The sequence below is a fragment of the Callorhinus ursinus genome, unplaced genomic scaffold (assembly GCF_003265705.2).
Source record: "Callorhinus ursinus isolate GAN/ISIS: 27379988/994484 unplaced genomic scaffold, GSC_fseal_2.0 scaffold70, whole genome shotgun sequence".
Lineage (NCBI taxonomy): Eukaryota > Metazoa > Chordata > Mammalia > Carnivora > Otariidae > Callorhinus > Callorhinus ursinus.
Window position 1 is genome coordinate 5,942,385 of NW_027397132.1, and position 15,230 is coordinate 5,957,614.

Below are 15,230 nucleotides of genomic sequence, written 5' to 3' on the forward strand. Positions count from 1 at the left end.
GGGCACGGGGGCATGGACCGGTTCTGGGCACGGGGACAGGGACTGGGGAGGAGGCACAACTTAAGCCGTTTTTCCATTTGAAGGCCACCTGGATTTCGGGGTCAGCCAACTCCAGACTCCCAAGGGTATGGAGTACAGAGTGTTCCTTCTTTGCACACCTATTGTTTGTATAGGGAAAAATTCAAACAAAATGTCCGTCCATTGGGGACCGGTTCAAACTAAAGAGTATACCCATGCAAACAACAGTAGAGCTGTTTTTTAACAAGTTCTTTATGGATAGGCAATCTCTAAGATCTGTTCCATAACCGAAACCATGGAGACACAAAACAGTACATTGAGTCTGCCATCATTTGTGTGAACAGCGGTGAAGCACACGCACATCTTTGCTGGTGGGCAGAGGGGTTTACAGAAGGATAAAAACAACATGGGAATGCTGGTTGCCCCTGAAAATCCACGGTCAGGGAGGCACAAGGTCGGCTGGCCCTGGGCTGTCCTCGCCTCCAAGGTCCCTTCCGGACTCACGGCCCTCGTGCTGCGCCCGCTGCAGCGCCTGAAGGAGAGGCGCTTCGTCCTTGCTCACCAGTGAATCTTTGCTCAGTGCGCCACACACAGTGGGCACTCGATAAATGTTCACTCAACGCACCAACCCTGGGGTAGGCTTGACAATGAGCTTGTGTCCCACACCTGCCTTCAGTAGCAGACAGCCTGATGACACAGGTGTTCCTTTGAGATCAAGCACCTGCTGACCTGGAACCTCAGAGGGCAGAGGCAGCAGGAACATGAAATGCACTGGTACCTCCCCACACCCTTGGGCAGGAACAAGGCAAACTGAGGAAAGAAATAGACCGTTTATTCTTCACTGGAAACATCACATGCACTTTTAAAAATTTAAACTCTTTATTTAAACATTTCAATAGCATCTTATCAATTTGGTGGCAGCAAAAGAAGAACTACCAAAGACAAGTATTTTGAAAAGCATTTACAAAAATACCGTGCACAAAGTCCTATTCTGCATCTTTAAAAATAAATATTCAAAATATTTCCACCCAACTCCCAAATTTAGTTTTATATAGGAAATTTTGATTTATATATTTATCCTGTAATATCTGAAACATCTGTATACATTTTATCCAACTTAACTGCATAGGCATTTATTTAGTTCCAATTCTAAGAGTGAAAAAATGCTACTTTATGTAGTCGAGGACAGTTGTGCAGTACACATAAAACCCCAGGCAGCACCATCACTTTCTGTTTCCGAAAATACAGTGTTTGTGAGAACACCGAAAGACTCTTAGCCCAATAAAACTTAAATAATTTTTAAAACATCTGTAACACTTTAAGTGCCTTGCAAATATCTCATTTATAAAGTCTGCTCAGTAAAATAGTCTAAATATTAAATATTAATTATAAACGAGTCTCCTAGGAATTGAGAATGGCCGACAGTTGTAGTAAGAGGCAAATCCCAACTAGAGCCAGGAAGAAAGTGCCGCCATAAGAAAAATTATAAACCACATTCATCATTACAATGTAATGATGAATTTGCCGCACTGGACAGTCTCCTTGGAGAACCATCAGTAGAGTAAAAACTGAAGATCCTGAAAGACTGGCAGCACATTAGTGTTCAACTTTGCAGCAAAATTTAAAACACAACCTGATGACATCCCCAAGGTTGGATTTCTGGGATCCTATGAACACTGTGAGGTCCAACTCCAGGGTGGCCCCCCAATGGGCGGAGCCTCGCTGAGACCTGAGCGCTCCATTTAGGCGTTGGCTGAGATCCAGACCACCACCCCCTTTCAAATCAGACCCACTTCAAGCCCACGACAAAACGAATCACCCTGGATCCTGAACAGAAACAACACACCCAGGCCTGACTGTGAAAGTCTTTCTCAGAAGCAGGAGCAAATAAAGTAGAGAAACAGTTATTTCCCCCACCTGGCAACTTACGTTAACTACTGGTGCTGAAGAAAGGAGAAACCCTCTCCTAAAGGAAAGGAGTTCAGAACTCTGAAATTTGGTGGCAATGTTTTTCCCTGAAAGAAACGTGCGCTGGATGGAACAGATGAAATAGGTCTGCCCCCAAAGTCCTGTAGAAGGGCCAGTGAAAGGCTAAATATCAAAGCTTCAAGAACACTTTGACCTGTAGCTTCACTTGCTTTGTTCCTGATGTCGAGAGAATACAAGTATCAAGAGCTTTATGTTCAAAACAAACCCCCTAACAACCACATGTTCCAATGGATTCCCAGAGATGGGCTGTGGCCGGCGGATCTCAGGGAAGCCAGGCATTCAACATGCAGTGTTTCCTGTGGACAGAAGAGCGAGCGGGGCATCAGCTCCCACTGGCAAGTTTATTTAGGGGTGACGTCCTCCCGATGCTCCAGGTGCCCTGGTTCAGGAAGGGCTCCAGTGTTTGAGGCTGTCCCCGTATATACAAAATGTACAAGAACCATAGGAGGGTCTCTACTTGACAGGCTCTCCGTGAACTCTGAACCGATAGAGACATGTGTACTCAGGATGGCCCCAGTTGGAGAGAATCCGAAGCTCCACTATCTGGAAAGTTCTGTCAGGTTTTTTCTGAAATTGAAAGGGAAGGGGTCACACTTAATTCACAACATCCCAGGCCCAATCACTTCCCCCCAACTCTGACATATTTGACAGGAAGCAGCCACGTCGGAAATTAGGTGTTAGTGTGAACTCTGTCATCTATTGCAGGACACAGAGCTCAGGCAAAACGGAACTCCTCAAGAGCCACAGATTTACTATGAGTGTAACAGGACACCCGTGTGCAGAGGAAAATATACACTACAAAGGCTCATTTGGGAAGAGCTGGGAAGCTCAGATTCCACTTTTCTCAGGGGCTAATGCCCACATACACCCCTGGGCAGCTTTGTCCTGCCCACCCGACAGGAGGAACCCACGGGCCCCTGGGAGCCGTGCAAGTCCTTACCAGAACATGGAACATCTGGAGTGATTCCCCTTCTTGATCATACATAAACTGTCCCAGAAGCTGCCCTTCCTCTTGGTATTCATTTTCTAATCCCTGAAACCAAAATCAGATAGTCATTAAGTACTGGAAAAAGACACTGCTTTAATTAGGGTTGCTTCCCCTCAACATAATCTGGGAGGATGAAAGCATTAATAGGGCCTTCTTGTTAAAAGCTTGGCACTTTGTTAAGGACGTCACACAATCCACAACAACCCCTTTAGACAGCTGTTATTCCTCCTGTCACACAAGATAGGGAGAACCACACTGCAACCGGCAAGCTAACGAGAGACACAGGACTGACTGCCCAACTGCACAGACCACTCTGTCACCCATGTGGCCCATGGTGCCCTCAATGCTCCAGAGTGGAACCCCAGGGTGCCTGATGAGCCCAGGAAAAGGACAATACGCCGCCTTGCACAGAGAGCAGACGGGGGGTGCCAGGGGCTGGTGTGGCATGGGGACAGAGTCTCCGTCTGGGAAGATGAGCAAGTTCTATGAAGGACAGCTGTGCCAATGTCCAGGGAACTGCATGCTTCAGATGGGGAAGGGGGTGACTCTGGTGTGTGTTTTGCCACAAGAAGGAAGTCACCAGCAGGAAAGAGAGGTGACTGTTGGAGTATGTCATCACGGGGAAGGATTGCTCGGTGTGGGATGCATGGAAGCAACAATGGGCCATGGGCACACATGGCCAAACACAGCATCAAAGGACCAACACTGGGAAGTGCATCTGTACATGACACATGACTAACGTTTCTGTAGAAAGCAGCTCAGGTATGCATAAGGAAACTAAGATCCCGTAAGATAAATGAATAAAAACAAGACAAACCTACCAAAAAAAAAAAGGAAAGTGCATGTGAAATGCACAGCAACTTAGATGAAATATGCTGTTTTCACCTGTCAAGTTAGCGGAGATGAGAACAAGAGAGCGCAGGGAGGTCAGTGCTGGTAACCTGCCCACAGCAATGGGTCAGTGGTCCTGCAGACACTCACACCCCGTCCACCCCCTCTGCCCCCTCCGCGGTGAGGCACGCAGGGCTGTGAGCGTCTGGTCTAAGGGAGGGAGGACAGCTGGCATCACAGCGACAAACTGGAGAGGTACATCCAGGTTTAGCTACAGAATGGTATTTTATGCTATTTAAAAATGTGTGCAAAGAGTTAATTGCTATCAGGGGCGCCTGGGTGGCTCAGTCGGTTAAGGGTCTGCCTGCAACTCAGGTCATGATCCCGGGGTCCTGGGATCGAGCCCCGCATCGGGCTCCCTGCTCAGTGGGGAGTCTGCTTCTCCCTCTTCCTCTGTCCCTCTCCCACTCTCTCTCTCACTCAAATCTTGAAAAAAAAAAAAAAAAAAGTTAATTGCCATCAAAAAATATCTATGGGAAATTTGTTTTTTTAAGGCAAGAAACAAAATTTTATGAACTATGTTGTCTTGACTGTATTTTTTACAGGGAGAAAGGAGAGAGCAGAAAATGCTGCAGCATGAACAATGGGAATCCTGAGTGCTCTTTTTCCAACCTGCGTGTTGGAAGTTTCCTGTCAATCTGGCAGGAAACAGTTGACACAGCTGCCTTCACAGCCCAACGGTCACATGTTCTCTGGAAACCGGACTCTCCAGGTCCACAGGCTGGGTGGCAGAGAACATACTCCCTACAAGCTGCCCTCCCCAGGAAAGGACTGGGTGGCGCCCTTGGCATCTCATCTGCTTAGAGCACTGAAGGGCTGAGGGGAGGACAGGAGCCAGCAACACCAGGAACAGCCTTTTCTGATGGGCTCATCTGTGGGCAAGCCCCAGAGCGGGAGGAGGAGGGGGAGGAGAACCGGGACCCGGCTCACTCACATAGACTGCAAAGTCCTTGGGAGCGCTGGTGATGTTGCCCGTGGGCGACAACGTCTTTGGTATGTGCTCCAGAGTGAAGGTGGTTGGGTGGATCTTCATGGACAGCCTCACCACGAGGTACCCCTGGGAGCCTCTGAATGCCCAGCAGTTACCTGGATGTATGTCAGGCTAGGGAAGAGGCAGAAGACAATGACTTAATCCATCTGACCCTCAATCGACGTGGGGGCTGGGGCACTGACCCCTGGCACAGTGAGAACTCCACATGTAACTTCTGACACCCCACACACTTAACCACTAGCAGCCTACAGTTGACCAGAAGCCTCACCAATCACATTAAGTCGATCAACACACGGTTTATACATGTGTGATCTGCTGTATTCTTAAAATGAAATAAGCTGGAGGAAAGAAATCGTTATTAAGGAAATCATAAGGAAGAGGAAACACACTGTTCCAGCATTGCATTTATAAACACACACCTGCCAGAGTGAACGTGCGCAGCTCAAACCCCCATGAAGGGTCAACTGTAGTGAAACAAGCTCTTGAGAATGTGCCTGACGTTTTAAAACTTAAAATACAGAAACACAAAGAGAAAACACTAATAACAATGAAATAGAAACGAAAGACTTTTTGCAAAATAAAAAACCATGAGAAGCAAAAATCAAATGACAAACTGGGGAAAGGCATTTGCAACTTAAGCCCCAGAGGGTGTCTGTCTCCGGTATGGGAGTGAGCCTCCTAACAGTTAAAATAACCAGCACCTTCAACAAAAATGGGCGAGGCAAACACAGGTGTTATCCTTTCTCACCGAAAAGATCAACAATAACGGAAGGGCCTGTGGAACCACGCACGCTAACTGCTGGTCAGTACGCACAACGTACCCCCTTCAAGGAGTGTCGTTTGGCAAAATCCAGCAGAGCTCCTTATGCATCAACCCTCTGACCCAGCAGTCCCCTGCCGTCCCTAAAATACCTTGGCAAAAATACAAAATTGACAGGCGTTGAGGATATTTTGTTGGGAGAGGACTTTTAATAGCAAAAGAAGAGCCACCATGCCTACTGACAGGGGCCTTAGCTGAACGTGCTGTGCTGACCAGAAGCAGCCAAGTGCACGAGTCAGGTGCATGGCGCGCGGCCGCCCGCGAGGTGGAACGGGAGGGGGTGGGGCAGGGGTGCGGTGACCCCTCCACCATGTGCTTATGCTTGTACTCATTCTTGCTGAGCCCTTTTTGTTCTTCATCTACGTGTCCTGTCTGCCTGCCCTGTGAAAATGATCTGGGCCCCCAAGGATTACGCTCTGTCCCCAGACGGCACTGCAGGGACACTGCAGGTCCCTTTGGCACCCCTCCGGGTGCTGTGCACAGCAAAGTGCCTCTAGGAGTCCCCTGCTTGGGAGCAGCTTTCCCCAGCACCACGGAGGCTGGGCTTCGCGTGTGTTCCAGGGGATGGCACGATTCAGTGAGCCCTGGCTGTGCCCTCTACAAAAAGGCAGGGCCCCGGGAGGGCTGGGGGACACTATCTCAGATGTGTCCCCACCCTCACCCCGGCTTGGTCACGGAAGTAAGAGTGAATCCTGTGTCTGCTGTTGCCAGATTCTATAAAAATTCTCTTTACTTCTAAGAAGGCAATCACCTATTCCTCCAATTTCATTATAGGTAACAGTTTCTCCTATTCCTCCCTCCCGGTTCCAGTTCCTGTGGGTATTCTCCTGACAAAGCATTCCCTCGCTCACATACATCTAACATCTGAAGTGCCAGCTACTTCCGGACGACCGGATCCAGCTGGCTAACAGGCACAATGCCGTGGTCAGTGTGGTATCGTGGGGATGTCAAGACCATCAAGCCCTCTGCACTGTCCGAGGCAGCCAAGGCAACGCCTGAGGGGTCCTGTGAGTGGCCACAAACCGGTGCCCGGGGGAGCGACGGCGCCCCAACAGACGGCTGGGTAGGCCTGGCAGGGGCTCACGCCTGCAGGGAAGCCGCCCACACACATTCGTTACCAGCCGGGCTCCCAAGGACAATGGAAGAACCACGACAGCTCTAGGGCAGGGAAATCTTAACTTACTGACACTTCATGGTCAGATTAGTTTGTGAATTCTTGTTTAGAAGAAAAGAACTTCTTCAAAAAAGTCAGTAATACGAGACAGCACTTTACGAGAGGAAACAAACATGGGACAATTTAAATTCTTCCTCCTCAGTCTCGGTGACCAACTGTGTAACACAAGCCAGGCACAAGCAGCCATGCACCCCAAGAGCAGCCCACAGAGGCTCCGGAGAGAGAGTGTGAAGCCCTGTCAGCTGGCGCGTGCTGTGTGTGGCGCACGGCGGTGCAGGGGAGGGGTCTCCACCTGCTCTGCCTCCTCACGGACCACGAAGCACAGCCTTGTCTCACAAGGGAACACCCTCGGCCGTCACCTGGGCTGCAACAGGGCACCAGCAGCTCGTGCTGCAGGGATGACCCAGGACAAGGGCACGACGCACAGCCAAAGTGAGGGCACTAGAGGTCCCCCTCTGGGGCGGTGCCGGGGTGTTGCTCTGTGCGAACCTACGGAGCTGAGCCCTTGGGTCGGCACCCTTCCGTAGGGACGTACATGATGCTGCAGTGAAAGTGGCCACAACACGGCTCCTGGCTCCTACTGGGGTCACGGGGCGGGGGACCCAGATCAGGACTCACCTGGATCACGATGCGCGGGGACTGGGAGAAGTACCAGAGCGGGATCCCAAACAGGCTGATGAGCGCAGTCTTGGTCTCGTATGTCTCCGAACAGCGCGTGCTCAGGATGCTCCCACCTTAAAGCAGAGTTCAGAGCTGCCTCAGAGTCTGCAATGGTCCCACTGGGAAGGAGTCTCCTTACCCGACAAGGATTCACTGAAAGGGGCGAACATTCTCAAGCTTTTAACTTCTATAAAGAACAGTCCAGGCTCACGATGACTTTTTCCAAGTTCGGGGTTAAAGTCTGCAGCTGCTTCAGCACACAGGTGCCACCTCCCAAAGCAGCACCCCTGTCCGCCACTCTAGCAAAGGGGACTCTGAATGAACTTTCGTGCCTTTTACTAAGAAAGAGCAACGACTCCAACAGGCAGGAGTTCCCTGACACGCATGTGTGTCATTAGAGGGCCCACTACCCACAGGCCATAGCAACGGGACGCTCTCAGCGGCTGCTCAGGGGACGGGGGGCGGGGGGCCACGTCTGCTAACAGAACAGGTCCATGGCTCTATTTGGGGTAACATATGTATTCTGGAGTGAATACACTAAAAACCACTGAATCATAATGCTTTAATAGGGTGAAGTTCAGGTTATGCGAATTATATCTCCTTTAAAAAAAAAAAAATTTAAAAAATGTCCAATTTGACCCTCAACAAGAAATAGGGCAGGGGCGCCTGGTGGCTCAGGCCTCATTAAATACAGACATCTGCCTTTGGCTCAGGTCATGATCCCAGGGTCCTGGGATCAAGCCCCGCATCGGGCTCCCCGCAGCAGGAAGCCTGCTTCTCCCTCTCCCACTCCCCCTGCTTGTGTTCCCTCTCTCGCTGTGTCTCTCTCTGTCAAATAAATAAATAAAATCTTAAAAAAAAAAAAAAAGAAAGAAAGAAATAGGGTAGACAAAGTGCTGGTGCCAAACCAAACAAGATGGTGTTGGAAGCAACAACAAACTCTCGGAAAAAAAAAAAATATATAAAATAAAAGCTGGGGTGCCTGGGTGGCTCAGTCGTTAGGCATCTGCCTTCAGCTCAGGTCGTGATCTCAGGGTCCTGGGATGGAGTCCCACATCGGGCTCCCTGCTCCGCGGGAAGCCTGCTTCTCCCTCTCCCACTCCCCCTGCTTGTGTTCGCTCTCTCGCTGTGTCTCTGTCAAATAAAGTCTTTTAAAATAAAAAAATAAAAAATAAACTAAAATAAGATAAAAGCCGCTGAGAAGTTTGTATTTGAAGAGATCGGGGTTCCCAAGTTGGGGCAGGCCACCAAAGCCCCCACAGCACACGCCCAGATGCAGCTGTGGGGGCCGCGTGGTGACTCTTCCTCTGATCGTGAGCGGGCAGAACCGGGAATTTGCACAAGAAGACAAAGTGATGTTGACCTTGCTGATGAACAGACCTGAACTTCTGAGCCTCTCGATTACCTGTTTAAACATTCTATCCTCATTAAAAAAAAAAATCCTTAAATACGGACCCTATAAAAAAACTCTTTTAACTTACAAAGAGTCAATGAATGCCTTGAGTAATGCACTGAACATTAACATTACCAAAATTCTACAGACATACAAGTCTGTCAGGATTAGCTGTGCTCCTGAGAAGATAATTACCCAGCTGAGTGGTTAAAACAGCGCTTGATGTCTCTGAATTGATATGGTTTCTTCATAAATCACTGAATTTCAAAAACATGTTAACTGGAATCACTTAATAGTCTAAAAAAGTCATTCTCCATAGAACATACGCTAACAACAGTTCAGAGCCTTCCTGACCCCTGGGGGACACCGGGAGAACGTGGGAGAATGTGGGGGGGTTCGCACGCAGCGGCGGCTCTGGGCCAGTGCAGGGCCTGTGGGGACCAGGCTCCTGGCCGGGGCATCACGCAGACTGCCTACAGTGCCGGTGAGGGTGAACCAAGTCACCTGCAGGGCTCTCCGACCCTTTCATCGGCTACCGTGCGCGAAGAACCTCCCTTTCTCTGAGAGAAAATGCTGGTTCACCAGCTGTTGATCTGCAAGTCCTAAATTTTAAAAACTCAGAAAACCAAGACTTTCAGCGACACAGATGGCACCCAAACCTCCCCTAAACAGACGTGATGTCCCTCAGAGTCTTCACCCCTCTTGTGTAGTACGGACATTCACCCGTTTCCTCACAGAAACGCTCCTGTGCTTGATCCGGGGGTGCCGTCCCAAACGTCGCTGAGGGGGTAGGTGACAGAAGACGTGTGGACCACAACACTTCACTAGACCGCCACTGTGATTGCTCAATACACCTGGCCCTGAGGACGGGGTCCTGAGCCCGCGTGCCTGCTGCACGCACCACTTCCCCGACTTAACGGGCCACCACGTTCCCCTTCGTTTCTCTGTGGAACAAAAGCAGCACCCCACCGCTCCGCTCACTCGGGAGCCGTCCTCATGGCTAGGTATCACGGGCTGCCTTCTACCTGCCACCATCTCCCCCATGGAGGGAAGGCTCCTGTGGGGCCGGGACTGCTGGGACCCGGGACGGTCCCCGCATGCAGTAGGCACAAACCCATCGCTCACTAAATGCCTGGAGGGACACGTGTTCGTGTCACTGAGCGCTCTGGGAAACAGTTTGAAAACTGCTGCTCTCGTGCCCATTACGGCACTTCTACACTTAAACGCACTTCACCACACGCAAGATCATAATCGGTGTTTCTGTGGCAGTAAACTCTGATATAGCCTCCAAACTGGGATTGTGTTGATGCCAACTGATGTGAGAGCCACACGCGTCACCAGCAGCCCTTCCACGGGAGAAGCTGTCTGCCCCCTAAAGCAAGAGCGTGAGGGGCGTACCTGGAGTGATGCTCTTTCTCAGCATCGGGTTCCAGACTGCTTGGAAGTGGGGCAGGTCGCAGCGGGCCAACAGGTGACCACTGTCTTTGGTAACCAGGAGTTTACTCACCGCCAGACTCCAGAGCAAAGTCCACCATGCCAGTCTTATCCTGGGAATACAGCTTCAAGGCGTTGTTCACGATGACACGTGCTTGCTGGACACAGCCAAGTGCACAGTGGAGAGACAAGACTCAGCGTTAATGTAGAAATGAAGACCAGACATTTCCATCAAGAATACATTTTCAGTTAACTGCATTTGGGGAAAAAAGGGGTGGGGGGGGGGGGGGGGTTCAGTCCTGCGCCCCTACCACAGGGGCCGACACGTGGACGTGGGACGGGGTTGCCTTGTCACCGTGGGCTCTCACACACAGCCATGACAATGAGCCAGAGAACCCGTGGGTTCCACAGAATACGACGAAGCAAGGACTAGAGTCTGGGACAGCAGCCCGGCACCGTATTCCTGGGCAAGTCCTGTGATTTCACAAGGTGTGTGGCCACCCAGGTGGACAGCTGGGTGACAGCCACAGCAGCCGCAGCTTCCCCGCACCCCACACTGTGCTGAGCACCTCTGGCATTCCCAGCACATCTGTCAGCTCAGTAACTAGGTCACCAGCCCCATTACGACATGCACTGCATTTCTCGCTGTGCGCTTACTGCTTCTGTGATTCCGGAAATCCCTGCCTCCTTTGCAGCAGATACTACAGTTTCAGAATCTGGAACCTGCTTCGTCACAGAGATGTAGTGTGTAATGTTCCTTAGGATCTGCAGCTCCAAATCCCGTAATAAAACCTGCAGGTCGTCCTTGCTTACGAACCGAGAAGAAACCGTCTGTAGCAGCCATTCGAGAGAACCGCCCTGCTCCCCGTCCGAGAACATGAGTTTGATGGTTTCTCGGACCTGGGCGTCTACCTAGGAAGACCATTTACAAGCAGAATATGAAGTTACTGTTCTAACAAAACCCTCTCAACACTTCGCTTCTGTCACCTTAACACCTCGAAACTATCACCAAGCTTCTCAAATATCCATAATGTAAATGCGACAATTCTCCCCCTTTACAATTTGAGAACCTCTCCAAAAATGCTGGAATATGTTACAGAGAACGGGAACAGAAAAGCGCAGTGTGCACCCAGAGAGCCAAGGACAGCGGCTCCGTCCACCTCGCCGGCCTGCTCCTGCGTGTGCTCCTCAGAGGGCATTTACCAAGCAGGGCGCCCCCGTGGGTCAGGTGTGGAGACAGGGGAGCCCCTTGTCCTCAAACTCAGTCTGGTAAGGAATCAGTTATGCCAACAACTAAAGTGTTACTTCACGTACGCTAGAAATGCCCTTGCATGTTATTTCTACACACCCCCCCTTCTTGCTTGGCACGAGAGATGCACAGAGAAATAATGCAGGGAGGCCCAGCTCAGCCACTCCCAGAGCTCTGTGGCACCCCACGCCATAGACACCCGGCTACGTCCTCCCTGTGCCTGTCTGCCCAGCGCTTTCACTTCTGTTGGGGGAGTCCCAAGAGTGAGGCTGCTACTTGCAAAGAGTAAGCACCTTTGTAACTGGTAAATCCCCTAAGACATCCCACCCCCAAAAGGCTGCAGGCGTTCACGATGCCACCAGGTCAGCACTAGGGCGACTGTTCTCCTTCTTGCAAACCCAATTAGTGGAACTGAGTGGCCTGCTCACATGCTTTGTCCACATTCCCACTGTCTCCTTTCCTGGCAACTTTAGGAGCTCTTTGCAGAGCGGAGATAAGTTTATCACCTGTATCGCAAATACTTTTTCCCAATCTACTATCTGCCTTTACCCAAACCATGATTTTTGCCATTCAAACGTTTGTTTTTTCATTTTCACGCGGCTATAAAGGTCTGGAATTCCTTTCTTGCATAAGGGTGCATGGGCCCGACACCGCCTGATCCGTGACCACACCAAGCAGAGCTGCAGAGTGCAATGTGACTCCACTGTGCTGAAGACATATGAACGGCGGACCTCCGAATCCGTGCTGGCACACGGCCGTATGCACGTAAAGAAAGTGTGGAAAGCACACTGAAGCGTTAACGTATCACAGGAAATGCCAGGAGAGTTGAATATTAACCACTCTATCTTGGATGTTTAAAAACTTCATATGGAAGAAAATAAAGGTTCTAAAGAAAACTGAAATCAACTTAGTAAACCTAAAACTTCAAGTGTTCTTTTCCTTTCTGTGAGAAGACATTTTACAACTTGCCTTTCCTTGGATGGTATCAACCTCTTCACAGCTGGTTTTCAAATGCTGCCATCTGGACAGTTCAGATTTCAGCTGACCCAGTTCCAGGTCCAGATGCTTCACCACGGAGAGGAGGTGCTGCTCTTCCTCAACTCCGCTGGCAAGTCCACGGGAGGAGGGAGGAGGAAAGGAATCCGGCGTCACCAATCACACATGCGTAACATAAACGCGGGCAATAGAATCGTGGAGGGACCAGCGCCACCCCCTAACCAGTCGATACTGCACACGCTTCTACCTGTCCCACCTTAAGGTGGGACACGAACCATCAGCTTCAAGTCAAAATCCCAGAGACCCCGTCCACATCAGTCTACGCAGCGCCAATACGCACCCCGTCCGCGTCACTCCACACACCCCATCCACACTGGTTCACGCCTGTACACGCACCCCATCCGTGCCAGTTCACGCGTGTACATGCACCCCATCCGCACCGGTTCGTATGTGTACATGCACCCCCATATCCACGTCGGTTCATGCAGCGCCTACACGCACCCCGTCCGCGTCACTCCACACACCCCATTCGCACCGGTTCACGCGTGTACACGCACCCCGTCCATGTCAGTCCATGTGCGTACACACAAATATGCCCAAGTGCCCAGGCAGGGCGTCTAACACATGCTGTAACCAGCAGCTCCCTTTCAGTGCTAGGAGAAAGCTCTCAAAACCATTTCATATTAAACACCTGTATCTTTTGAATAAATACCTGTGTCTATCTCCCTAAAACTACAAAAAGACTTCAGAAATGAAACAATATTTAACAATAATCACCATAAAGTTGAGTAAGAAATTTTCAAGCTAATGGAACGGATAACTGAATTAAAAATGTATGGCTTCAGAGTTTAATAATTCTATTTTATGTAGGAATTATACATTATAATATAAAATATTGCAATATTATATTTCTTTTGTAAGTTGGTGTAGTTGGTGTGACACCAATAATTCATTACTCAGAAAAGCAGACTGCAGGATAAACCTTTTAGGATCCATGTACCAGCAAATCAACACACCTTTTTATGGAAATAAAGGTTCTGAAAGGGAGTAAGATGTAGTCACACCCAAATCTGTCCTTTGGGAAGGATATATGGGATCTATAACACACACAGGAGCCAGGGGTGGGAAGGTGCTTAGTTAAAGCTCATCGTCTGGTCCCCCCCGCCCCCTGGCCCCCAGCAGAGCTGTAGGAATCCCTGGAGCAACAGGAGGAGGGTACAGGTGTCCCATCTAGACACACATGGGGGGGGGGTGCAGAGAGCCTGTGTCAATAAAATGAGGGGTGTGGGAAAAGATAGGCACCGTGAGTGTGTCAAGGGAAAGTCCATACTTCTAGCAGAATTCGGAGGGATGGACAAAGATGCCAAACAAAAGCAGCCCACATATCACACCCCCAGGAAACCATCAGGGAAAGGGCCATTTAGATGGCCACAAAACAGCTCGGGGGCGGCACAGAGCCACACACACGGGTGGTCCCGGAAAGCAGGCGTCCTGCCCGCTTGAGCAGCTGCTGGGATGCTGACAGTTCACAAAGAGAAGTCCACCTGCACCAGGGCCCTGGCTCAACTCCGAGAGCACCCTGGCAGTAAGTCTCTCTGTCCTTAGGTGGCGCCAAGGGCCACCCAGAAAGAGCACTGGGAGTGTTTCCACCAGAAAGCCCGTAACTCGTGGTGCACACAGCGCCCCCTTGGGAATGATTGCTGGGTTCCACATTACAAGAAAACACACAAGACAAAATATAAATTCATCTGAAATTAACCTACCTAGCTGTTCTCAGCTTGGTCTGTTCTAATTCCTTCCGGATGGCCTAAAAAGTATGAGAAAGAACCTGTTTGAACAGGAGTTATATACTAACATTCCATAAATCACACACTTGATTAACATTGTATTTCTATATGGAACTACACATATTTATCTGTGAAATTTTTCCCCCTCAGTTCAAAGCCCAGACCTGCCTACCGCTTGGCAGGCGAGGGGTGTTTATTTTTTTAAGTAAAGGGTTTTTTGTTTGTTTTAGGGATTATACCATTTTTTTTAAGATTTTTTTTTTAAGTAATCTCTACACCCAGCATGGGTCTTAAACCCACGACCCCGAGATCGAGAGTCACATGCTCTTCTGACGGAGCCAGCCAGCTGCCCCTCAAAGTAAACTTTTAGAAGACATACAACGTATAATCAGAGAGGTGCAGAAATCACACGGAACACCCTGATGGATTTTCAAAATGAGCAGCTCCTGTAGCACCCAGGCCAAGGAGAACATTGCCAGCACCTCTGGGAAGTCGTTTCTGAATGGGGAAGGACAAGGCCATGGCAGATTCACACATGGAGATAGGACTCATGAACAGGGTCCGTTCAGAGATGGGGGACTGACACCGCCACACCACATCGGGGAGCCGCATCCATTCAAACTCCAGCTGAACGAGGTCAGAATCCCCATGGCACAAAATGAAGCGAGGGCTACGCTCCTGGCCTCTGGCTTCCTTCTCCAGCCCTCCCCTCCCCATGGATACCACGGATTCTGCGGTCAGTGGGTGACTGGAACTCGCCTGGTTCCACGTGCAGGAACAGGGCAGCCGCCCCAACACCCCCAGGGCTGCGCCACGTCTCCCCCTGCATCCACGTGCCCA

At 50.2% G+C, this 15,230-nt stretch overlaps 1 protein-coding gene across 9 annotated transcripts in view; it reads right to left on the minus strand.

Annotated features, from left to right (window-relative positions):
- Window positions 1-252: 252 nt before the first annotated feature.
- The window catches only part of SUN1 (Sad1 and UNC84 domain containing 1), a 52,293-nt gene continuing 37,315 nt past the window's right edge, over window positions 253-15,230 (minus strand). For 8 of the 9 annotated variants that reach the window (XM_025863585.2, XM_025863587.2, XM_073886325.1 and 5 more), the window contains 8 exons: window positions 14,367-14,410; window positions 12,577-12,712; window positions 11,016-11,270; window positions 10,432-10,516; window positions 7,490-7,605; window positions 4,821-4,988; window positions 2,948-3,040; window positions 253-2,574 (listed from right to left, as the gene is read on the minus strand). In XM_025863585.2, the coding sequence (XP_025719370.1) occupies window positions 2,461-2,574; window positions 2,948-3,040; window positions 4,821-4,988; window positions 7,490-7,605; window positions 10,432-10,516; window positions 11,016-11,270; window positions 12,577-12,712; window positions 14,367-14,410 (1,011 nt within the window). In that variant the 3' untranslated portion in view covers window positions 253-2,460. Of the gene's footprint in view, window positions 2,575-2,947; window positions 3,041-4,820; window positions 4,989-7,489; window positions 7,606-10,431; window positions 10,517-11,015; window positions 11,271-12,572; window positions 12,713-14,366; window positions 14,411-15,230 lie in introns of all 9 variants that reach the window. The other variant, XM_073886323.1, reaches the window with a different exon arrangement.